General features: G+C 42.1%; 1 protein-coding gene across 5 annotated transcripts in view; it reads right to left on the reverse strand.

The window, feature by feature from the left end:
- The window catches only part of HBS1L (HBS1 like translational GTPase), a 122,634-nt gene extending 117,559 nt beyond the window's left edge, over positions 1 to 5,075 (reverse strand). For 2 of the 5 annotated variants that reach the window (XM_043511010.1, XM_043511009.1), the window contains exon 1: positions 4,695 to 4,981. In XM_043511010.1, coding sequence (XP_043366945.1) covers positions 4,695 to 4,737 — 43 coding nt within the window. In that variant the 5' untranslated portion in view covers positions 4,738 to 4,981. Of the gene's footprint in view, positions 1 to 4,694 lie in introns of all 5 variants that reach the window. The other 3 variants (XM_038397311.2, XM_043511008.1, XM_038397312.2) reach the window with 3 other exon arrangements.
- Positions 5,076 to 24,985: the final 19,910 nt, after the last annotated feature.

Raw genomic sequence — 24,985 nt, forward strand, 5'->3', positions numbered from 1 at the left:
CTCTCTTTCCTGTATTAATGTTATACTTTGTTTCTCTTTCCTACCTTCACTACACTTTTTCTTTTCTCTTGTAGATTGTTCTCTTTCTGATATGTTAAGTGTGATGTTCCTTCATATCCTTTTTACTCTCTCCATCTATTTACATATTTTCTCTCTTTTTTCCCCCTTATACTGTGGTCTGTTCTATAACTTCTCCCCCATATTTCTGTCTCTCTCTCCTTCTCCCATTCTCATTTTAAAAAAAAAATCACCATCAGTTCTTCATTTTTTAAAATTTATTGTCCCCTTATATTACAGTTATTCCAAGAATAAGAATTTTGCTGACTTTTAGAGAAGGAATGGAAAACATTTAGCACCAAGTAAGGGTCCTTCCAGCAATGTGATTGCTAATGTTTTTTGTAGGTTTTCCTTCTATTTCCTTTTAAATATGAATTACAATGTCATTAAGTAATAATCATATCCTCAGTTGAATAAACTCTTTGGCCTCCTTGGGAAGAAGCATGATCTATTTTGAAGGAATGAGCATAAGATTGAGAGCCACAATGTCCTGGCTCTTTCAATGTTCCATCTCTTGCCTCACTTCTCCATCTATGAAATAGGAAAATACTATAAGAGTACTGAGAAGATTAACAGAGCAGCTGTATGGACATGTAAAGTTATGTAAAGGTAATATTAATTATTTCTAATAAATACATCTATGTTTATTCAGATCAGGATATGGCTCTCAGAGCTCATTAAAAGGAAGCAAATGATACCAATAATATGGAAAAGAAACTTATTTTCAAGGCTTAGTATTTACAAATACATAGTGAACATAATTATGAAGAACAAAATATATACTAAAATATTGTTTAAAAGACGCTAGTACACACTCAACAGTTTAAAATATATATAATTTGTTTTAAAAAGTCATGGAGAATGCAGTAGCTAACATGCTAACAAAACTATGCACACTCCTTAATAACATCTTCTACACCAAAGCAAATGTTGTACCCTTCCCTACAAAAGGCACTCAGATCAATCTGGGGAATTAAAAGACTTATTGCTCTGACTACTTGACGTGACATGGACAAATCAGCTTCTGTAAAGAATAATCATACCTCTATTAGAATTCTTTGGATGTGTCAATAAGCCAGTGAATAATGGAGAACAGGTTGTCATAATTATTTGGACTTTCATTAACCATTTGACAAAGTTCCTCACAAGCAGCTGCTAAGGAAACTAAATAGCAGCCACAGGGTGAAAAGTTAAGTACCGCCACGGATTAGAAACTGGTTAATGGGGGCGGGGTAGATCATTTTTCAACATGGTCAAAAACTAACAGTGAAGTGTCCCATGGTTCCACACATGGTGTTTATTAATATATTTCCTATTAATCTGGAAAGGGGGCTGAGCAGTGATGTGGAAAATTTTGCAGATGAAACAAATTTACTGAATTAGCCAAGAGGAGAGCAAATCATGATGAAATTCAAACAAAATGAACAAATACACACTGATAAGTGCAATTCCAATGTTGACAAATGCAAGGTAACACACATTGAAAATAATAATTTGAATCACTCACACTCCTTACTGGGTCCTAAATTAACTGTAACTTGATAGGAAAAAAAGAATAGATACAGGCATAAATATACTGGCACATGAAGAGAAGGGACTTACCTTACAAGTGGAGAACCAGTGTTCACTAGGCCAATTCAGTCACGGTCGACGTGGTCCACTCCCAATAATTGATGAGGAGGTGTCCATACCAAGAGAAGGAAAATGAAAATTACAGATACAGGCAATTTTCCCTCTCTTGGTTTTGATACTGCCTCATCAGTTATTGGGAGTGGACCACACCCACCATGATTGAACTGGCCTAGTCAACACTAGTTCTCCACTTGTAAGGTAACTCCCTTCTCTTCATGTGCTAGTATATTTATGCCTGTATCTATAATTTTCAGTCCATGCATCTGAAGAAGTGAGGTTTTTTACCCACGGAAGCTTATGCTCAAATAAATCTGTTAGTCTTCAAAGTGCCACCGGACTCCAACTAGACAGATGGACCACTGGTTTGATCTGTTATGGTAATTTTTGTGTCCCCATCCCCAAACCAGCAACAGGTATGTTTAAATTTACATAAATACATGATTTAAACCACAATTGCATTACAACAAAAAAACAACATCGCTCTTCTCTTTGGACATTACGAGATTTATTCATAAATAAGTGGGGCAATTACTACTATATTCATTTTTACCCATTTGAAAATAGCTCCCTCTCCTTTTGTATTTATGATTTCTAATTTTTGAAAAGGTAAAGGAAGAACAGCAGAATTATTAAAAAGAAAGCCTGCCCCCAAGAACTCATACTGCATCAAGTGAGCACAAGAGTAGTTTGATTTTGCACTGGGAAGGAGATGGATTTTCTTCTTTTGTTTTCCCCTAAAATTTCCCAATTTTTCCACATTCAATGCAGCTTCAGCAGAGGCAACAGAGATGGGCAAGCTAGTGTAGAGAAAGGGCCAACACCTCCTGTGATTTAGCCATGGAGTCATTCAGATATGTACTAGGACTCAACCATGGCTACTCCCGGTGGAACTGAACCAGTAGCAAATTTTAAGACAGAAGTACAGTAAATATACATATTCAATGTATAAATGGTCTTTCCTGTTCCTAATTTCCATGATGAATAATCTTCAGTACTGGAATGCAAAAGATTTAATATGGCCAGTCCGGCAATAGAAGTGATTTTTTTAAATTTACCTACACAAAAATACAAAATTGCATCATCTACACAAAAAGTAAACTCACAGCAAAACCCTAACTATGCTACAGGTGTGTCCCCATAATATGAGTCTCTGGGTGTGTATATATGTACGTACGTGAACGCACATATACATACAAACACACACCCAAAACTAAAAAATTTGGATACAACACTATTTGTAGACCAAATTTCTGATGTACATAATAAGATGTTCATTATACATATATAGCAATTAAAGTCTGCAATCCAGCTAACACTTATGCAAGTAACTTTAGATGTGTGAGTAGTGTAGTCTTAATGAAAAGGATTACTCACGTGTAAAGATATCCATGTGTGTTTCCAGAATTGGGACCCAAGTGTTTAATAGGAAAACTGAAAACCACTTATAAGTAGGGACATTTGTAGAGTTTAGCCCAAGGGTTCTCAAACTGGGGGTCGGGGGGGGATTGCGAGGTTATTATATGGGGGGGGATTGCAAGCTGTCAGCCTCCACCCCAAACCCTGCTTTGCCTCCAGCATTTATAATGGTGGTAAATATATTGAGAAGTGTTTTTAATTTATAAGGGGGCGGGGGTCGCACTCAGAGGCTTGCTATGTGAAAAGGGTCACCAGTACAAACGTTTGAGAACCACTGGTTTAGCCGTATCACAGACTAGGTGAAACTGAGTTAATCTCCAAGGGGTGAAACAATCAAGCAGAGAAATCTCCAAGCAACTCTTAAGGTTTGTCTATATTTGGTTAATTTGCACTCCTAATGTAGATGCGTTGGATTGATGTAGGGCCACTTACATTGGTGTAGCTTACTCCAATAAGCTATAAATGCCACTAGTGCAAACCTCATTTTACACCAGTGCAACACAACTACACTGAGGAGGCTGAATCACTTATAGCTGCTCTATTGAAAAATAGAGAAAAGATTTTAGTGACTCCATGACCTGAAACTCTTTTCATAATATAGTTTGAGGGTGAACAGATACAAATTAGACCTGAATTGCAACAGGGAGCTACAGAACCTGGTTAAAGCGAAATGCAAAATCATTATTGAAAATCACCGATATAGTTACACGAGTATATGAGCACCTAATATAAGTTGCAGTGTAGGTAAATGGGATAGTATACCAAAGAAAGCTGCACTAACACAGGTGTTCGTAAGAATATAGTTATATGAAGGCATATTTAAAATACAGAGCCTTAAATACTCCCATCTTAAGACAAGTTGTCTGGAAACAAAATGCTTTATTACATGCCCTGCAAATTCCCTTTCAGGGACCTGCATGTCCTCCCCAAGAGATTAGGAACATCAACCAAACCTAAAACACAGAGGAAGGCAACTAACACCACTCTGATGTTTCAAGAGGTTGTGATGTCATCAATTGTTCCGGGAGAGACATACTCAGTGCACAGTCAGGTTAGGTGAAAATAAGCTTGTCGTAAGTTTTAAGGTAACACTATCCACTTGAAACGTAGTCCGTTCCAAACAGAGCTGAAAGTTGTAAGTACTACACCCGACCCTGTCTTCCCCTGCCAATTTCTGTGCTTTTAAAATGCGTTTCTACTTTTTAAATATTTCTCTCTCCCATGCCATGCTGTGGAAGTCCCACACAGCGATGGAAACGGGTGAACTGGTTTCCCCAAGGGAGAGAATTAAACTGAGCGCACTCACACTGCTGCCAACGGCGCTCCCTAAACAATCCCTGGAAGTTAGAGGGAAAACAGCCCCCTCCCACTCCCCCGGGGCCGAGCACCTCCCTCCCCATACACTCCACTCCTGCTCCCGGGGCCTAGCCCCGTCCATGGCCTGGCGCACACACAACACCCCCCTTCCCTCCCCGCGAGGCCGCCTGGGAGACGTGTTAATGCCGCTGGTGCCTCCTGCCGCCGGGACCGACTCGGGGGGTGGTTAGTGGTAGGGACCGGGGATGTGAAAGGTGGAGGCTTCTCACTACCTTCGTCGTAGTTATAGCCTCGGACGTTCCTGTGCCGGGCCATGGCGGCAGCGGCGGCGGCGTCACTCACACTCGGTGGCGTTGGCGGCCGCAGCCTTAGGCCGCCATCTTGGTCTCCGCCTGGCCGCCGCGAATCGCTGTGCGCACGCGCGGAACAGCCTCCCCCCCCCCGACGGTTTGTGTGCGCGTGCGCAGTCCCTCGCCAACTGCCCAACCGGAGGAGCTGCTCTGAGTGCGAGTCTTCCCCTGCCCAGAGCCGCGTCCGCTCCCCCTCCCACTTCCCTCCGGCTCGTGCAGCCTGACCCCGCCCTACGGCCCAGTCAGTGCCCCGCCGTCCCCGACACCTGCACCCCCTGCCCAACCCGAATTACGTCACCCCCCCCCCACGCGCCATCTGCGCTGCGAATAACCGCCCCGGAGCCCCTCTCGCCCCCGCCCCCTCGGAACCCCTCGTGCTCCCTGCGCACCTCCCCCCACGCCACTCACTCCATCCACGGGCCTGACTGCGCTGTACCCCACCTAGCCCCTCCCTGCCCTAGCCCACACACACACCAGGCCACCCCCGATCCCATGTACCAGCCACCCTGCCCCTCGTCCCGGTGTACAGCGCCCGCCCCCGCCCCCGGACTCCCCAAGCTGTGCCGCCGCCCCGTCCAAATTGCCCTGACACCCGGATCGACCGTCCCGGGGCGGCAAATATGATTTGTAGAATTATAATTGGTTTGTATAATTTTTGGTGGTGCCCAGAACAGGTCCAAGTCCTGCCCCCCTCCCCCTGACCATACCTGCCCTAAGGGTTTGGGAGGGAATTTGGGTGTGGGACAGGGTTTGGGGTGCAGGCTCTGGAAGAGAGTTTGGGTGTGGGACTGGGACTGCTCAGCTTGGAAAAGAGACAACTAAGGGGGGCTATGATAGGATCTGTAAAATCGTGAATGGTTTGGAGAACATATGACTTCAGTCTGGACCTTTACTGATGCGTCTCAAAATGCTCTCCAGTGTTTCTCAACAACTCAGCGCCAGTCCCTGAGATCTCCCTGACACAGTTTACGAACGCAGCAAGCCAGTCCCTGGTATCAAAACAGTTGAGAAACACTGCTCTCGATGACTAGGTCTTTTCAAATGTTAAAATCTGTGATGAATATTAAGCACACTAAAGTAACCGTCTTTTCTATTTCATATAACGCTTCTGTTAAACTTGTTCATATTTTTAACACAATTCTCATCAGTCTCTTACCAATTTATCATTTTATCACACTTCTTTGAATTTTGGTACCAGTTTTACTGGCTTATTTATCACTTTTTTTTATTACCCCTAATTTTTGGGACAAAAACCACATATCCTTTATTTGATATCCACCCCCTTTCCATTTTTTATAAGAAGTCTTGAAGTTTCAATCTGCTCAGTAAAAAGAAAAGGAGTACTTGTGGCACCTTAGAGACTAACAAATTTATTTGAGCATAAGCTTTCGTGAGCTACAGCTCACTTCAGTTCCACTGAATGCATCCAATGAAGTGAGCTGTAGCTCACGAAAGCTTATGCTCAAATAAATTTGTTAGTCTCTAAGGTGCCACAAGTACTCCTTTTCTTTTTTGCGAATACAGACTAACACGGCTGCTACTCTGAAACCATTTTTTATGTAAGGACCTGTGTATTGGGAACTGAATTGAGATCACCAATGTATTTTTCAGAGGCCATCAAACAGCCAGCAGATAGAAATGACTTTTGGTGGTTATCAATTTGCTGATCTGAACTGTTGACTTAGAGGTATCCATAATCCATCAGTAATCATCTGTCAGATAGCTTCCTGTGTTAGTACATTTAAAAAAGTAAATTATCATTTAATTAAAGATTTCATACTAATTTATCCCGCTTATGGAATAAAGCTCCTAGATAGTCTTTATTTTTTTAAAAAAAGTGTAGTTTTCTTTTTTACTGTTTTTGACAAGTAAAATGTCTTCTGAGGATCTCACAACAAATTTTCAAAAGAACCTCTTTTCTACTCATCTTGTATAATTCTCAGTCCCCAAAAGGTTCACAACAAGATTACTCAGTAGTAATTACTCAGTACTCGACTGTGTTTAAATGTCTAACAAGGCCTTCAGTTTTCTGAACAGAGAAATATTGTACAGGCTACCTTCTCCTACCTCCTCGTAGTGGAAAAACAGTCCCCACTCATTCCCAGGTTACTCAACCCTGTAACAGTCTAAAAAGCTTTAAGTATCAAGCACTCAGTACAAAGATTGTGCTTAAACACTCCTTTTAAAACCACAACTAAACAGGGCATGGTTTGGAGAAAACTAATTCCAGATGGCTTACTGCACTGTCATGTGTCACTTTTGGGTTAAGTTTTAAAATATAGTGTCAATGTAACTAAATATGTATCTAACTGATAAATGATCTGAACTTCTCAAAAGATCTGAACCCATTTAATACATGTATATCTTTATTTAAAAAGGACGCTATCTAGCTCAGAAACTGGCTAGGAGACAAAAGAGTGGGAATAAATCATTTTGCAACACAGTATTAGATTTACAGTGGGCATCACAAGTTTGCAAATTGTGATCAGTGTTGTTGTATTCATGATCTGGAAGATGGGGTGAGCTACAGAGTAACAAAAGTTTCATATAAGACAAAATTATTTAGGTTAGTCCAGACAAGAGAATGTTATGAGGAACTTCAGAGGGACCCAACTAAACTATATGAATGGGCAACAAGATGGTAAATGAAATTCAGTGTTGACAAATGCAAAGTAGTGCATATTTGGATGGAATAACTGTAGCTATTTATACAGCTTTCAAGGTCCTAAATTAACTTAGCAACCCAGGAAAAAGACCTGGACATCACTGTAGGCCTGTTGCAGGGCTGTTACACCCCATCACACTTTAGAGAGGGGCATTATAGCCCTTCGGCTGAGTCCAAATGACCATACTTAACTTCAGGGAAGTATGGCCAGAATCAATAAGGCACCCCTCCGTGGTGGGGCCTCGTGGCCAGAGTCAATATGGCTGCCCTCCTCAACGGGGCTGTTTGGCCTAGTGGCCAAGGGGGGAAGTGGGCCACCACCAGGGATGGGTGGCATCTGGGGTAGGGGAACCCCAGTCCTCCCTACTCCATCAGATCCCAACCCAGGGCCTTGATAGCAGCAAATGGATTTGCCACTAGGTCAGCGGGGAGCTGTCTGAAACACACTGCCTTTGTCCTAGTTCCACAACTGGATCAATGTCTCGTTCCCCTGGGTTACTTCCTATGCTGCTTTCCAGTGTTGCTGTCCACATGTCTCCTGGGGCCATCAGCTTGAGAACCTCTCAATGACTCCATCTCCTTTTGGGCTTCTGCAGGTAGTCAGGTATCTGCCTGGATCTCAGCACACTTGGCCTCTGCGATCTAGTGCTCCAGCAGTTCCTAGAAGTGAGCCTGTATGTGCATCCTCCCTCCTCAGCAGCCAGCTCCAACTGAGCTGGGCTGCTCCCTTTTATACTGAGGGTCCAGTTGGAGCATGCCCAGCAGTGGCGGGGGTGTATGGCTTCCTCTGCCCACAATATGGAGTTAACCCCTTCTTGTCCAGTGCAACGCTGATACACCCCATCACAGGGCCATTCAATGAAGCCCTCTGCTCAATATGCTTCAGCAGCTAAAAAGCAAACAATATTCTAGGATGCATGACAAATCAGACAGAAAATTATATGGAAATACTGTAATGATATTATGTAAATCAATGGTTTCAGAGTAGCAGCCATGTTAGTCTGTATTCGCAAAAAAAGAAAAGGAGTACTTGTGGCACCTTAGAGACTAACAAATTTATTTGAGCATAAGCTTTTGTGAGCTACAGCTCACTTCATCGGATGCATCGGATGCTGTAACTCATGAAAGCTTATGCTCAAATAAATTTGTTAGTCTCTAAGGTGTCACAAGTACTCCTTTTCTTTTATGTAAATCAATGGTATTCCCTCACATAGAACAGTGTGCTCAGTTCTAGTAACCCCTAAAAGAATATCACAGAAATAAAGGAGGTTCAGAAATGGATGATAAGAATTATTAGGGGCATGGAAAATCTCTTATATGAAGAGACATTGAAAAAATTGGGATTTACCTTACAGACGAAATGAAGAAGAGGGGACATGATAAACGTATAGAATAACAAGGGCATACAGAAGATAGATCAGAAATTTCCATTACTTTTCACAAAATCCACCTCCTCTGGATGAAGCCATTGATTATATTAGCCACATAAAGACATCACACTACCAAAATTCTTGATGCAACACTTAGAATTAAAAATTTGTTGTCATACATATCCCCTTGGCAGGGCGATGTACAATTATAGTTGCTTATTGGGAGAATAGCTTGTTAAACTGGGGTGTATTTGTTGGTATTTTTTTTAATTTTGTTTTCTGTGTTCTGAACTTTATAATTTCTGTGAATTTGCTGTTGGTAAATTGAGCAGAACCAGCATGTTACCAAGGAAATCCATACAATGTTGTCTTGTGGGGAGTTTACTCTTGTTCTTTGTTGTTTTTCTTGTTGTGTTGTTATTCTAAATACAAGTTGTCAGAGTAAAAAATATGGTTGTTCTGTGTATGAAAAACATAAGAAAAACCATCAGCAGTTCCTAGAATATACACAACCTGTTATATGAGTAAAAGTTGTTGGCCTGGAACAACCATCATTGTGATTGTGTGTTGCTGCATGCAAGTTTTTCCCCACTTACATTTCTTTGCATAAGTGAGCTCAGGGTCAAGCCTATGGAATTGTGGGGCATTTGTGGCTGAAAAATGTACATGATGTACATAATGTATTTGATTATTTTGTTTTTAAGTGTGATATGGAGCATCACAATTGTGGAATATGGCCACATTCAAACTGATAACATTATACTTTGGTCTGCGACTAAAGTCTTTGAGGTTGCTACAGGAGAATCATGAGTTCAATGTGGTGTCTTTTTCTCTGTTCCCCTTAGCTCCCTCTTTTACTGTAGCCCTGGAAAAATCCTGCAGCAGACATTGCCATTTCATCATGGAATCACAGGCACTTTGAGGGTTTATTTACTTCCCTTCTTCATGTTCAGCTAGCTTAATTTTATATTAAGACCAGATACTAGACCCAAATTTGCAGTTTTGTAGCACAAAGCAGCGGAACCAGTAGAGAATGGAAACTTGGCCCTGTACCAATAATCTTGCACAATACTATCCTTTCAGCTTAGTTTTTGTCACTGGATCTGATAACCAGGAACTACTCACCAAGATGTCAATGTACTATCTAATTTGCTTCACATGTCTAAAATGTAAAATTCTATCACCCATTACTAGAACAAATGTCCTATCTTCCAGAGACTAATCTTCTATGGCAGATGCACTTTCTCAAATGTATAAATCTACTTGAAAACCAATCTGATAACATTTCATGTCTGCACAATGATGATTCATTTATATCAATGTACTTGTCACTCAGACCTTTAAAAAATAATAATAATACCATGTGGCTGGGTGGGTGCTGAAAATATGCAAGGTCTTGATAATGGGAAAACATTAGCCACAAAGTGTAAAGGAGATACATGAATAAAAAAAGTTCTAGTCAAAATTTCCTAATGCATTCTGGAGTCTTTATAACACAAAGAGATGTATGCATTCTTTTGGTGCCACAAAAACTGCCTTGTCTAGCTGTACTTCTGCTACATTATAGATATCTATTCATCTTTCCTATTTTCATATTCCCATAATTTATAACAGCAAATAATGAACTAGACGTTACAAATGCATATTTTTTATTTTGGTGCTAGTAGTTAATAGGTTCATCTGCTGCAATTGTACATTGTACTTCCAGATTATTGCCACCTTCCTAAAAGTCTACTAGCGTTAGTTATTAAGGTATATCTGACTCTAGATTAATTGTATAAACACTGTGCAAAGCAACATTCATCTAAAAATTATAATTTGCTGTATTTGATTTCTTTGTAGATTGCAGATATGCTGAATTAGATTCTTACATGAATGGCATCATTTTTGTCATGTGTGTATACAGAGGAATAATTCATTGAGAAAGGCACAAATAATAAGTTGTATAATAATAAATTTTTTCAGAATTCAAGTTGTTCTCCCCAAAATATGTACACAATAGAAGAGAAACAGGATGTACACATCCATCCCTTCTTTTACCATACACAAAATAACAATTTCCCACCAAAATTCAAGTTGCATGTGTATTCTGTGCTGAGCATTACTGCAGATATTTTCCTTCATGGCTAACAGCATTTAAGTGCAACTCTAGAGACCTGTTTCAGAGTAGCAGCAGTGTTAGTCTATATTCACAAAAAGAAAAGGAGTACTTGTGGCACCTTAGAGACTAACAAATTTATTTGAGCATAAGCTTTCATGAGCTACAGCTCACTTCATTGGATAAATTTGTTAGTTTCTAGAGACTTGCTAACAACAACTACAATATGCTTAAACACAATTGAGGCTAGTACCGTTCTGTTCCAAGAGTGGATAGGGCCTTAGTTTCTAAGAGCAATAAAGTCCCTCTTTGCTTTGTATTTTCTGATTATTCAGGAATTAAGTTTACTTTCTTTTTACAATCTTGCCAGATCAAGATTTTAAACCAACACATTTTTTTGATTGGGAGATACTGATACTGAAGTCTGAGATGTTGTATATAGTCAATCAAACTAAAGCTGGTAGTAAGAGATTCAGGGGACAATACAGTACTCTCTAATACAGTGTTTAATAATTGAGTCGACTGTAGCAGGAATGGATTTATGCATTAATAATAATTTAGTTAACAATTAGAGATAAGAACTATTGGGCAAATTCATCCTTGAAGTAACTTCAGTGTAAGGTCTCATCAGGGTTGAATATAGCTCCATACTTTTAAATGTTAGTAGCTACTACCCAGTTAGGTCCTGCTCCAGCAAAGTACATAAAGTAGATGTCTAAGTAGATACTTAAGTACTTTGCTGGATTTGGAACCTTAATATTGAGACTACAATTTATGGTCATGACAGGATACCCCTCTGGTACATTGGTTGCCTCATTCTCAGTATTCAAAGAAAGGTTAGAGTCACTGGAAATTTAACAAGGAACAGGATCAACATATATCACATATACCAACTACATTTTGCATTTGGTCTTTTTTCTGTGAACCAGCATTAAATATATGCACACTCCATGCCAACATCACAACCCTAATCCCAGCTCAATGCAGAGCGGAGGTCCAGAGAGGGGAGGAGGGAGCTTGGAGAATAAGCTGCTCCCCGCACTTAACCCACAGCAGTGGCTCCTGTCCTGTAGGGCTGGGCCTGGCAAGAAAGGAGCCACCACTGTGGGGATGAATATCGGATGGGTTTGCCTTCCAACCACTGCCCACTTCAGTGCCTCAGCTCCGTCCCAGGCCAGGAGAATGTATGAATGTATGTTTACCTAGGCCAGGACCCAGTGATGGGTTAATCCAGCTATGAATGTGGTGACCCATCTAGAATCTTCCTACCACCAACTGGTGGATCAGGACCCAGCGTCTGGGAAATACTGAGGTACAGGAATCAAATTTGCCTTGGCCAAGATGGTGCAATTAAGATTACTTTGGCTCTGTCCTGCTTGACTTTGTCTAGGACTCTGGGTAGCAATGGGTCAGAGGATAAGCATAGAGGAGAGTCCTCAACCAGGAGAGGAGGAAGGCGTCTGCCAGAAATTGATGGCCTAGATCCCCTCTTGAGCAGAATTTTTGGCACTTTCTGTTGGTGATGATGGCAAAGAGGTCTATTTCTGGAAAACCCCAAGTAAAGAATATGAGTTTGAGAATCAGATTATTCATTTCCCAGTCATGATTGTGGAAGAAGTGTCTGTTCAGCCATTGACTATGGTATTCTGAAGACCCAGTAAATACCAGGCCGAAATGACAATCCAGTGGTATATGCACCAGTTCTATTGCTTCTGCACCAACTGAGGGGGATCTTGCTCCTCCTTGATGATTTCTTTAGTTCATGTAGGTTATGTTGTCTGTCATGATCTTGATGGATTCACCCTTACTCATTGGAAGGAAGTCCTTGCAGGCATATTTGACCATTCTGAATTCCAAGAGGCTGATATAGAGAAAGGACTCTTGGGTGGTCCATTTGCTTTCAATAGTATGTGTTCATAGATGACCTCTCCACTATGGTGGAAGTGGGGCGAAGTGGAGTGATGGAAGATCCAGCAACAGACCTTGTTTGGGTCTTGCTACCAATTGAGTGAGTCTAGAACTCAGGCAGGAATCAACAATAATTTGTTCCGACTGTGTTTGTTAGGGTTGTAAACAGTTCTCAGCCTTACCTGGGTGCAGTGTAGATATAGCCTGGGCTGTAGTGTGACAAAGATGCAAACTGCCATTTGACCTAGGAGCTGCAGACAAGTTTTAGCTGTTGTCTGTGGACTCAACTGAACCTGCACAATCAGATTCATTGATATCAAAAACTTTTCCATTGGTAGGTAAGCTCTGGTTGTTGTGGCATCTAGGGAGGCTCTTATAAACTTTATTCACTGAACTGGTGTCAAAGTGGACCTTCCTCTGTTAAGTTGAAGTCCCAGCTTGTCAAATAAGGCCATAGCTTCCCTTAGTGCAGAAAGTACTGTGACAAAGCTCCGACCTTGTCTCAGTGAGTCCTGTGCTTCCTGGCAGATTACGCTAGCCTCAGAGGCTCACCGAGACCCTCCACATAGCCCTTCTCTCTCTAGAGGCAAAGGTCACCCTAGGCGAAACTTCCACCTTGCACCTCCCCCGTCCCACTCTGCAGCAGCTCCCCGCTGCCACCACCTCCTCCCCTCGGCCCGGGGAGCCCCCCGCAGCAGCTCCCCACTGCCGCCCCCTCCCCTCGGCCTGGGGAGCCCCCGCTGCGGCAGCTCCCAGCCGCCGCCACCTCCCCTTGGCCCGGGGAACCCCCCCTGCGGCAGCTCCCCGCTGCCCCCTCCCACCCCTCAGCCTGGGGAACCCCCCCCCCCGCGGCAGCTCCCCCCACCTCCTCTCTCCCCTCAGCCTGGGGAGCTGCGTGCAGCAGCTCCCCACCCCAGCTCACCTCTGCTCCCCCTCCTCCCCGAGCATGCCGCCACTTCTGGCACCAATCAGCTGTTTGGTGTGCAAGCCTGGGAGGGAGAGAAGCAGAGCATGGCAGTGCGCAGGGGAGGAGGCGGAGCAAAGGTGAGCTGGGGCAGGGAGCGGTTCCCCTGTGCGCCGCCCTCCCCCATTACTTGCTGCAGGCGGCCCTCCCCGTGCCCCCCTGCCCCAGCTCATCTCCGCTCCACCGCTGTCCCCCCAACCACTTGGCACCCTAGGCGATCACCTAGTTCGCCTAGTGGTTGCACTGGCTCTGGTCACAGCCTACTGAGCCATTTTCATCATAAGCCAGCAAGGGAGGTGAGGAGAAGCTATCCTCCCTTGCACAGTCTCTGTTGTCTCCCAGTCTCAGTGATTAGTCAGGAAGGGGAGTGGGGAGCCCGGGCCCGTCCTCTACTCCGGGCTTCAACCCAGAGACCCTGTTAGTAGCAGCTCTTGGTAGCTGACTTTTTGAAAACAGGATGAGTACGATTCCCTGGGCCACTTCCCCACAGCAGCCCCCACTTCCTCAATATCTACATCACCTTTACCTCAGGGCCTCCTCTCTTGTGCCTGATAGGGTTTTTACTGCTCCATTTCTCCAGCAGCATAGCTTCCTCCTGCAGCTCCTGACACATGCCCCCACCTGATTAACTGGGAGACTTTTAACTAGTTTCAGCCAGCCCCTGATTGGCTTCAGGTTTCCCAATCAACCTAGCTGTCTTCCCTGCTTTCTGGAAGGATCTTAATTGACATGGAGCAACTGTCATTTGTTTATCCTGGTAACAGGGATTTGTTTAGCCTGGGGCTAATATATCTGTCTCCCCCTACTTTCCTATAGCCATCTGGCCTTGGCCCGTCACAGTACTTAGTTGTGCAAGAAGCCCTTGAAGAGCTAATCGTTAAGATAAAGGAAGACAGTTATTACCTATGGATGAAGCTGAGCAGCCAGCACCAGAAAAAACTTCATAAAGACCCTGGTGACAGTAGAGAGTCAGAAGGGGAACACTCGATACTGACAGTGGTCCTGGATAACCATGAAGTGTAGGAGCCTTTTATGAGATGGAGGCATTGTGATATGAAAGTACATGGCTCAGGTTGAGAGCCATCTAGAAGGAATTTCTTGTCTCAACAGATGTTCATGAGATGGGTCCCTGAAAAAGTGATAGGGAAGAGGGATAGGGTGGGGAAATAGAGGTAAAATGGATGGAGTAGCCCAATGTTCTGACCTCCAAAACCCATCTGTCGGAATTAATCTGCTCCCATGAGGTTTGGAAAGGGAAAGACAATCTTCAAAGGGTGGGCGTCAAAATAACACAGCTTTAGATTCTGAAGGTGGGACTGTTCTTGATGCTCTACCAAAAATATCAGAATTGACACTTGGATGATGAGGAAGGCTGTGTAGAGGTCCTAAAGGTGGCAGATGATTTTCTCTTCTGGAACCTAGGTCTCTTCTTGGGTAGTTCCAAAAACCTGTAGTAGACAGGAAATTGGGCTGGGTGGGATATCTGCACTGTCTGTGAGCTGCTGAATCTTCTTTTGTTTGCAGGTGTGTAGATCCTTGAGAGAATTCAAGGATCCATTGTTGGACTCACTAAAGAACTTGGGCCCATCAATAAAAAAGGTCCTCAGTGGTGTTCTGGTCCTCCTTTGGGATTCCTGAGGATTGCAGCCAGGAGGCATGATGCATGACAATGGCTGTAAAAATAGAGTAAGCTGCCATGTTAGCCACATTTAGGGAAGCCTGAAATTTCTCACTATTAACAGGCCCTCCATGATGATTCTCTGAAATTGCTCCCAATGTTCTAGATGGAGATATTCAATAACAGAGTTAAGTTTGCTGTAGGTGGTATGATTAAACTTAGCCATCAGGGCTTGGTAGTTGACGATTCTGAATTGCAACATCATGGAAGAGTAGCTCTTGCAACTGAAGAGGTCCAGGTATTTTTGGTCCTTATCATATGGGGTGGCTTTAGAATGACTTTACCTGCCACAACATCGACAATCAAAGAATTAGGTGCTTATTTCATGAACAAAAATCTGTCACCCCAAGCTGGAACATAATGTTTTTGTCTGCTCTTTTACATGTTGGAGATGTGGTGGTTGGGCTGCCAAATTGTTTTGGGGTTCAAGTAGAACCTCATTCATGGGTAAGGCTACATGACCCAAGGTTGCAGAATGTGGAATGCTAAAAGTTTATGTTGGGTCTTGTGAACCTCCTTTAATGGATTTAGAAGAAGTCAGCGATCCTCTTCATAACCTCCTGGAGCTATTTAAAATCATTCACATAAGAGGTGGAGAAGCATTACTGCCATCTGGTGAGGAGGAGATGTTAGTTTGTGGTGTCTCTTCCTCATCAACATTTGCCTCCCACTCCTCAAAAGATTTCCTGAGGTGGAGATTTATGCGGAGGGACAGAAGGAGCAGGTGACTGCTGTCTCTGGCACTCCCTATGAGTGGAGCTGCCAATAGGCAACTCATGGGTTCCAATATCGCAATTGAGGAGGGTCATAAGGAAAGGAGGGGGCATCCAGGATTGATCATGCTAGGAGGAATGAGGATTGACATGAATCTGTCTGTGTCTCATAGCTTCTTTCTCAGAAAAAATGTCAGGAGAAGCAGTTCTGGGCTGGTAATCAAGTGAGTCTCATACTGAAATCTAAGAGTCAGAAGAACTTATCCTCTTCAAAGTCCAAGAGAGGAGCAGATAGGGGTTGTGATGAGGGAGGTTGCCTGTCTCTTTTAGTAAGTACTGGGGAGCCAGGAGGTACTGGAGAAAGGTGCAGTACCAGTGACACCTGTTCTGGTACTAAGTCTCTCAGTACCCATTAGTAGAGGGGACTCCGGCTCATCCAATGTGAATAAGTCTCTGGGGACTCTAAACTCCTGTGGTGCTGGGTGGATCTGTACCAAAACCTGGCAAGGCTCTGCTGGTGATACAGAGGATGACCTTGGCTTCGACAGTATCAGTCTACTGTTTTACAACACCCATTTGAAAATGGCAGGTAATGTGGGAGCAGGGCTAGCAATCAGTACTGACCTCTGTGAGGCAGAGTTCTTAGGATCCCTAGCACAGCATTCATAGCCAGTTTAGGTACCAAGGTATATCAGGTACCGTGGGACTTAGAAGAGCCTGAAAATTTAGCTGACAAGCCCTCAGTACCAGAGGCACCTGGAGACTCATCAATACCCTTTCTGGAAAGCAAGATCTCCAAAATAGCAGGTCTCTGGGGTGACCTAGGTTTCTTGGCACCAGCTTCTCTTTGAGAGGATCTGGAGATCTTCTTTCTGGAAGTCTTGGTGCTATCCTCTGTGGTTCTCTCCCGTGAAGATCTACTGGGTGAGCTGGCTATGGAGGTCGATAGGGCATTGTGTACACTGGAAGACCCACTGTACAGGGGGTTCTGAGGCAGATCAAAGGGAGCACTCCACCATGGGAGGCTTAAGATTCATCTCCCTATTTTTTCTCGACCTATTCTTAAATCCCGAACATATTTTATACGTAGATGGGATGTGTGTGTCCCCTAAGCAGCAGATACAGTAAGAGACACCATCACTAACTGGGATAGAATCCCAGCAAGTGAGACAACCTTTAAATCCTGCATAACCTGAGGATAAAACCCTCAAAAGGGGAGAGAGATCTCCTGTGGGGAGCTGGGGATGGGGGAGAGAAGATCTCGCAAAGAAATCCCCTCGTACAAATCTAAAGCTACTAATTAAAGACAAGGCCTAAGAGTTAAGCTATTCCCTAAGAGGAATGAATCTAGCTTAGAAATGAGCACTGCAACACACTCCATCTCAGGCCTAGGCAGTTGAGAAGGAACTGAGGGCAATATGTCCACCACTGCCTTATATATCCTTGATATGGAGCGTGAGGATCGCTAGGGTGCATGTGCAGACCGAAAAGGCACTGCTGATCAAAGGTGCATGGGACGTATGCACACCTGAAGTGGAGCACCCACAGAAACGTTACTCGAAGGAGAATGATCACCAATCAAAGAAAAAAGGAAACGATTGTTGTCCAAATGACTTGATCTTTTAAACATTGTATTTTAATAATTTTAAAGGTAACTGTTTTCAAAAAAAGAGGGAAGAAGGATAGAGGGAAGTAGCATCCCAAATATAAATATAGTTACACATAAATCTATCTGTGATCTAATACCTAGAGAATATTCATATGTTAAGGCCCTAATTCCAATCTGATAGCAATTTTACACCTGTGTAACACACTTGATTTAAATGAATTACTTCTGATTTAAACCAACATGACTTAGATCAGAATCAGGCCCTAAATAATGATATAATGGTATTTATTGCCAAAGCTTCCAAGTAGCCTTGGAGTTTGGGCTCAAGCAATAACTTATTTTTCTTTAAAGAAAGAAATGCATACATGTAGACCCACTGGGTCTGCTGCTCTTGTACCTTACACCATGTGAAGATGTAATCTGTGCTGTATCCACGTCATCCTTGGTGTTCCAGGAAATCAGAATGGTCCCCAGCACATATGAGAGCAGCCTTAAGAGTGCTCTAATTTATGCCAGGTTGCCAATAGCTCCAAAGCACTATGCCTGTCAGCAGCTGGGGATTGCCAATATGTAGAGACACCCTTTCTCTGACACATCAGCTGGCCAAACAAAAGGAGCATACAAAGGGATTATTCCACCATCTGATTGAGCTGGCATTACAGTTGTTCTGTGCCACTGGAGTGGCACAAAGCAGCCGTAGTGGGATCTGGCCTACTTTGCATAGGTGTTTTATCCTCATTGGTATTTACTTACAACTTGTCAATTTTTGAATAAGAATATCGGAAAGAAAAAACAAACCACGGCTTACGATTCACTGACCCAGATCTTCAGGAAACATCTCTTTATCAGTCTCCAGTTGCTGGTCAAATGATTATGTTTATTTATTTATTGAATAATTATTCAATTTAAAATCAAAGTCACTCTGGATCAAAACTACCACCAAGCTGATGCTGGCATGTCTTTTATGATGCAGTTATTAATTAGTTAGTATAGTTTAACACTTTATGTTTTGACAACAGGTGATATGAACTGCCTATCAGGTGTGACTATGTGGTATTAATTTCCTAAATTCTTCATTTAAGCACCTATTAATGCAGTGCTAGGCTGGGATAGTCTGCACTGGTTGTTAACCATTTCCAGTGAAAGATTTTTATCCGTATCAAATATACCGTAGTAACAAATGTAAATATTTCACACTGTGGGCCTGATTCTCCCTGCACTCATCCAGTTTTAAATTAGTATAATTCCACTGCTATTCTTATATTAACTGGAATTCCCCTTAAAGGGGACAAAAGCCATTCACTATGTGTTCCAGTGAAGAGGATTCTACTGTATTTTGCCTCCACAAATTGGTTGAATATTTATAATGGTGGTCAATTCTTTGCAATACCTTATGGGTGATGCAATGTCCACATTCCAGTCTCACAGGCATGGCGGCCTTACCTTTGTTTTGAAATTGACATGGGGAAAAGATTAAACAAATTATAGCAATGGGTAGTTTACACAAGAAGTGTGAAAAGAATATACACTAAGAAGGAGATTAATAATTGAGGGAGGTCTAAAGGGATGTGCAAGACTGGGAGAAGGTACAAAGGTCTTATGGGCTGGGGCTGCATTAGTCTTAAACCACCCATGCCAATGAATAGGCTGTTCGTCACTTAACTACGCTACGCCTTTGCTTTGAGAATGAAACTTCTCTTTGTCAAATGTTATATACCAGTAACTAACAGTACAGTATAGATACACAGGGTTAAACCCTTGATCTCTTTACATCAGCAATGTTGAGGGGAAAGTTGCACTGTTTTAACTAGTGAATGGATGAAAGTGTTGCTTCAGTGTAACACATTTTATATGTATGTGAAAGCTTAAACTGACAATCTGTTCAAGGTATAAGCACGTGATTATTTATAGTCTAAGCCAACTGCATACTTAACACACTTAATTCTGTGAACAGTAAATACTCTGCTAGGTTAAGAAAGTGTTTGTTTGTAAGCACTGCCACATGGCACAGAGTATTTACTGAGGCCTGATCTACATCTAAATGTAGGTCCACCTAACTACTTCACTCAGGGCTGTAAAAAATTTCACACCCTGAGCACCATAGTTAGTTGATCTAATCTCTGGTGTAGACCGTGGGAAGGTCACCAGAAGGATTCTTCTAGCTACTGCCTCTTGGAGAGGTGGATTACCTAGAGTGCTGAAGCTGTACTGCTGAAGTGACTGTAGGATAGACATACCCTGAGAGGGATAAGGCAACTTCTCCTCCAAGGAATAGAGTTTTACAGGATTTGTGGTCTTGTTGTTTTAGGATCTGATCCAAAGCCCACTGAAGTCACTGTAAAAGTTCACACTGAATTTGATGGGCTTTGGATCAGGCTCTTAAGTGATTGCTATTTACTATGCTGGGCCAATGCAACGTTTACTGTGGGATACAGGAAAGAAGCACCTGAAGAAGGACTTTCACACTGGAAAAGATTCTTCCTAAAAGAACAGGAACCAGGCAGGTAACAATAGGTCCTATCTTGCCGAACATAATTGCAGCCCCATTTTGCACATAAAATAAATAAGCTATTTTTAAAATGGTCATTTCTGTAACATGAATACAGTGCATATATAATCTATGTTTGCTTACTATTCCTTTTCCCATCATGACGTGAAAAGGGGGACCAACCCTAGCAAAATCCAAAATACATATAGATTTGTATAAGTGTAGAGCCATGGCTCAGCAAAACAGTGGAGCACAGTGGAAGTGTACTTTAAAATTGGAGGATACATTATTCCATTGGTTGAGTGTGCGAAAATCTTAGTGAAGACAATGGAAGCCTTGTATGCATATCTGATGGCAGAGTTTGCTCCCTGGAATGTGCTGTATGATGTAGAGCAGTATGATTCATCCTCCATGGATGTAAGCAATCATATATGCTTTCCTGTATTTTGAATGCCTATCAACATTGTACATAAATTACCACAGTTTGTTCCTGTCACTGGTGATTTCCTGTTGCTTGCATGTGACCCTGGCCTCACCCCTGCAAACTGAGTGAACCCTGGTGCTCCGTTACCTGTTTACAGAGGCTCTGCAGCATCTGGAAACAAAGCATGGAACAGAAAGTCAGGAAGTGAAGCCAGAGCACAACTTTTCAAGCAGTGGGGTAGGGGAAGATGGAAGAATTCAAATTTTGCTCTGACTCCATAGCACAAGCGTCAGACAGGACCACAGATTAAGAATCAGGCGATCAAGATGCTGGGCTCAGTGTGTGTGAGAGATGAGGGTGACCTTGGAAAAAGATCAATATACACCCTACTTAAGAGCATAGCCCTAACTCTGCAGTTACTGTTTATCACTCATGCTTCTCTTTTCTTTTTATCATAAAAAAATTACAACTAAACTACAGATATCAAAATTAATGGACAAATTACATATTAATATGCATTACACTTTCCTTTTAAAAATTGTGTTTGGTTCATTTAATTGATAATTGACACCACAGAGTATTTTTTAAAGAATCTCCCACTCCTTAGTGGAAATTTCTCCTACTCCATATTAAATGGTTAATTACGCAATTTTACTGTGATCATTCTTGGTGGTTTTATACACCACCAACAATAAGGGCTCTGTGCTAATCAAATAAATGGCCTATAAAAGGTCACAGAATAGGTTTCAGTCCCCAACTCACATTATCTCATTAAACCTCTCTGGACTGCAGAATTTTATTTTTTGCTGTTCCTTGAGGGCCTCTCACTGAGAGACAAAAACAGAGAGGGGATTTCAATGTTATTATTTCCAACCCCACTCTTGCAACCCGTCTGATTCTGCATAACCATAAAAAATGTCTGTGAAACCAAGAACACATTTATAACAAGACAAGTTAATCAAATTGAGAGCCTGATTAGTGATTGCACATGCTCTTAGCCACAAAGACAAAAAGGACAGGCACCCATTTTGATATGTTTAACTCTTAACACTTGGTCCAGCTCCTACTGAAGTCAAAGAGACTCTTTCCTCTAACATCACCAAGAGCTGGACCCTTTGCTCATATTTCATGTTCATATATGATAAATATATAGACGCATGTTATCTTTTATCTACCGCAGTCATTAAGATCTACCTTTAAGCTTTTGATAGCCACAACTTTTATGTAGATGACACCGAACTGTGGATGTTTTTCTAGACATTTAAGATTCCTTTCCAGGGTCACCACCTCTTTCTTTTCTGTGTTCTCAGGTATACGTGTGGCTTCATCTCAACCTCCTCCAAGTAGGTGTTTCAGAGACAGAACTGATCAAAAGTGGCATCTAAAATCATAAATCCATCTCCCGTTTCCCTTCTTGAGCGAGACCTTTCAGTGACCTCCTTTGTCTGAGTTTGCAATCATTCTTGATCCTGAGGACTCCATCTCCAATCTGACCATTACATCTCTGCAGTGTCAGTCTACTGCCTCACTGCCTTAACTACCCTTATGCTAGAAACCTTATCCATGCCTTCATCTCCGTTGCCTTAACTAGTATATATTTAAGATATGCCCACCCATTACCATAGTAACCAAACGCCTCACAATCTCTGGCATATTTACCACACAATGCCCCTGTGAGGTAGTAAGTATTTTTATCCCCATTTTACAGATGGGTCAGAGAGGCACTAAGAAACTAAGGAGCAGATTTTTAAAGGTATTTGTTCATCTAAAGATGAAGACAGGCACCTTCAGTTTTATTGGTCTCTGAAATTTGTCACTGTTTCTCATGTTTTTATCAATGTGTATCTTTCAAACATCATTGTGTATCTACACAAAAATTGGCTGGAGGTGGAGCTGAGGTTGCTGCATGTTGGAGCCCCCCATTGATGCCTTTCCAGCAGATGACTGTAGGTCGGGGGCAAGAGGGCTCTGCTAGGGTGTGGTTGGTCCTCTGTTCAAGTTCTCTGTTCAAGCCCTCTGAGGTTGGGGGAGGCTATATTCCCCCTCCTTCTGACCTCATTTCATCTGAAGACAATGAACAATGATCCAGGAAGGACAGACTTTCTTTGCGTAGCCCTGCCATTGCCACCCCAAGCAGGGATGCGGGCTATGGCCAAGGGAGCATAGCCACTGCAAAGGAAGGCCCATGTAGGGTTGTGCTTAGGGCCTCAGATTGCCTTAATCTGGCCTTGTACATCTTTCAAATCTATAAATATAAACTCTGCTGCTTAAAAATTATTCTCCTTCTCTATTTTTCCTTTGTAATACTAGTTACACTTATTTTCAAGGTTTTGTACTGGACTTTCGGCATTAGCACAAAGTCAAACATGATTCACATTGCTTGAGAGAATACTTCAAACATGGAGGCAGGTGGTGTCACAACAGTGCCTCAACAAGATGTGCTTTTCTCAAAACCACAGTCTGCTTTTGTGGTTGATGTCTCAGCAGAAGCCCTTTAGCTCTGCAGCAGGTGTTATCACATGACTGCACAAAGTGTAAGAAATGATACAACCAACAGGTGCTAAAAGACCCTAAAAGACCCCATGTACCAGAAATTGAGAAATGACTAAAGTCAGGCCAAGATACAAAAGTACCAAAAAATACTGAAAAAAGAAAAGGAGTACTTGTGGCACCTTAGAGACTAACAAAGGTGCCACAAGTACTCCTTTTCTTTTTGCGAATACAGACTAACACGGCTGCTACTCTGAAAAAATACTGAAAAACATTTTTAAGGTAGAAAGAACCGAAGCAATGAAGGAATATACCATTCCTGAATAGACTGGAGAAAGGTTTTATTAAAGTGTTGATAGAGTTAAAAGGCCAACAATGACACCACACTAGAAAATTGTATTTATATCCACTATACTCATTAGATTTCGAAGTTAACAACCCTTTCCTCACCAGTCAGAGCTATTATTTCAGGATGTCTGCAGAATCATGTAGACAGTGTTGTATCTATTACTCTTGGTTCACATTTGGTAGGTCTTTTCACAACCATAAGGGTATGTAACTCTCCCTCTCCCCTCTCCCCCCATGAAAGCTTAAATTCTGGAGCTGAATTCTGTGGCAAATTCACAATCTCAGAGTCACTGAATATTGAGGAGCCTGGTTATAAATGAGAGCAGGTTTTGCCCAAGGACTATTTTTTCTCTTTATTTTGATTTGAAAGATATTTCATAACTCTGTGAAATCATCATATATACTGTGTCATGAAAAGCCCTCAGTGCAGAGTGAATACAAACTGGTATAAAAGTATTTTCAAAATGGGCTGTATCTGCATATACAAATGAACATGTGTGTGTGCAATGTGGACAACTGCCTATTTGCCCATTGATGTGTCCATTTTAATATGCAAATACCTATTTAAATATGCAAATGCAGGATATTCTGACTACAGAATTTGCAGATATAATTTAGGGAGGCAGTTTTGAAAGTGTGAGACATAATATCTCTGAAATATACTGGCAGAAAAACTCAAAAGTTAACTATAAGAATGTCCCAGAAACATAAAATATTTTTACTAAAAGGACACATTTGAATTTGATGCAAGGTCAAAATTTGCACTCAATTTATTTTAAGATATGAGTTTCAAAATAGGCACTGATAACAAAAGGGTATCTTCTGAAACAAAGACTGAAACAGACTTTCAGTTAAAGGCATTGGTTTTTCATTGCTATCAAGACTGTGGCACAAGTTGACATGAGCCATCTCAACTCCCCTGCCAACTCTCTTTTTATGAGTCAGCAAGGGATCAAAAGTCTGTCAAAAAACAAAAAGGAGATAATACAATTCTAAACCACATTGTTTCATACATGCAATAGAAATATACTTATATAGTATGCGAGAGGAAGCATTTGCAGCCAATTCCTCTGATCCAGCCAAATTCCACTCAGTACAGGACCTGAGAGATGAGGAAGATGGACAAAGCTGGTTTAAAGTCACTTTTGCAATTGGGGTCCAGTTTGACCACTGGTGTAAATTAGTGAATACTCTGCGCTGCTCTAACCTATGCTAGCTGTAATGATCCCCTAGGACCTGTTCCACAAAATGCTCCCATCACACGCATAACATACCCCATACTCCAGGGAAGCCAGGAGGGAGTGGGTGGGGAGGCAGCTACTACAAAAGCTATTTTATGGATGTGATCCTGAACTCCTTCCTATACCCCAAAAGTCCATTGACTTTAGAGCAAATATTGTGTGCAGAATCAGGCCCAACATATTAAAAATGTGCTGTATCTGGGAACAAAACTTATTT

This window comes from Dermochelys coriacea, chromosome 3, assembly GCF_009764565.3.
Source record: "Dermochelys coriacea isolate rDerCor1 chromosome 3, rDerCor1.pri.v4, whole genome shotgun sequence".
Taxonomy (NCBI): Eukaryota; Metazoa; Chordata; order Testudines; family Dermochelyidae; genus Dermochelys; species Dermochelys coriacea.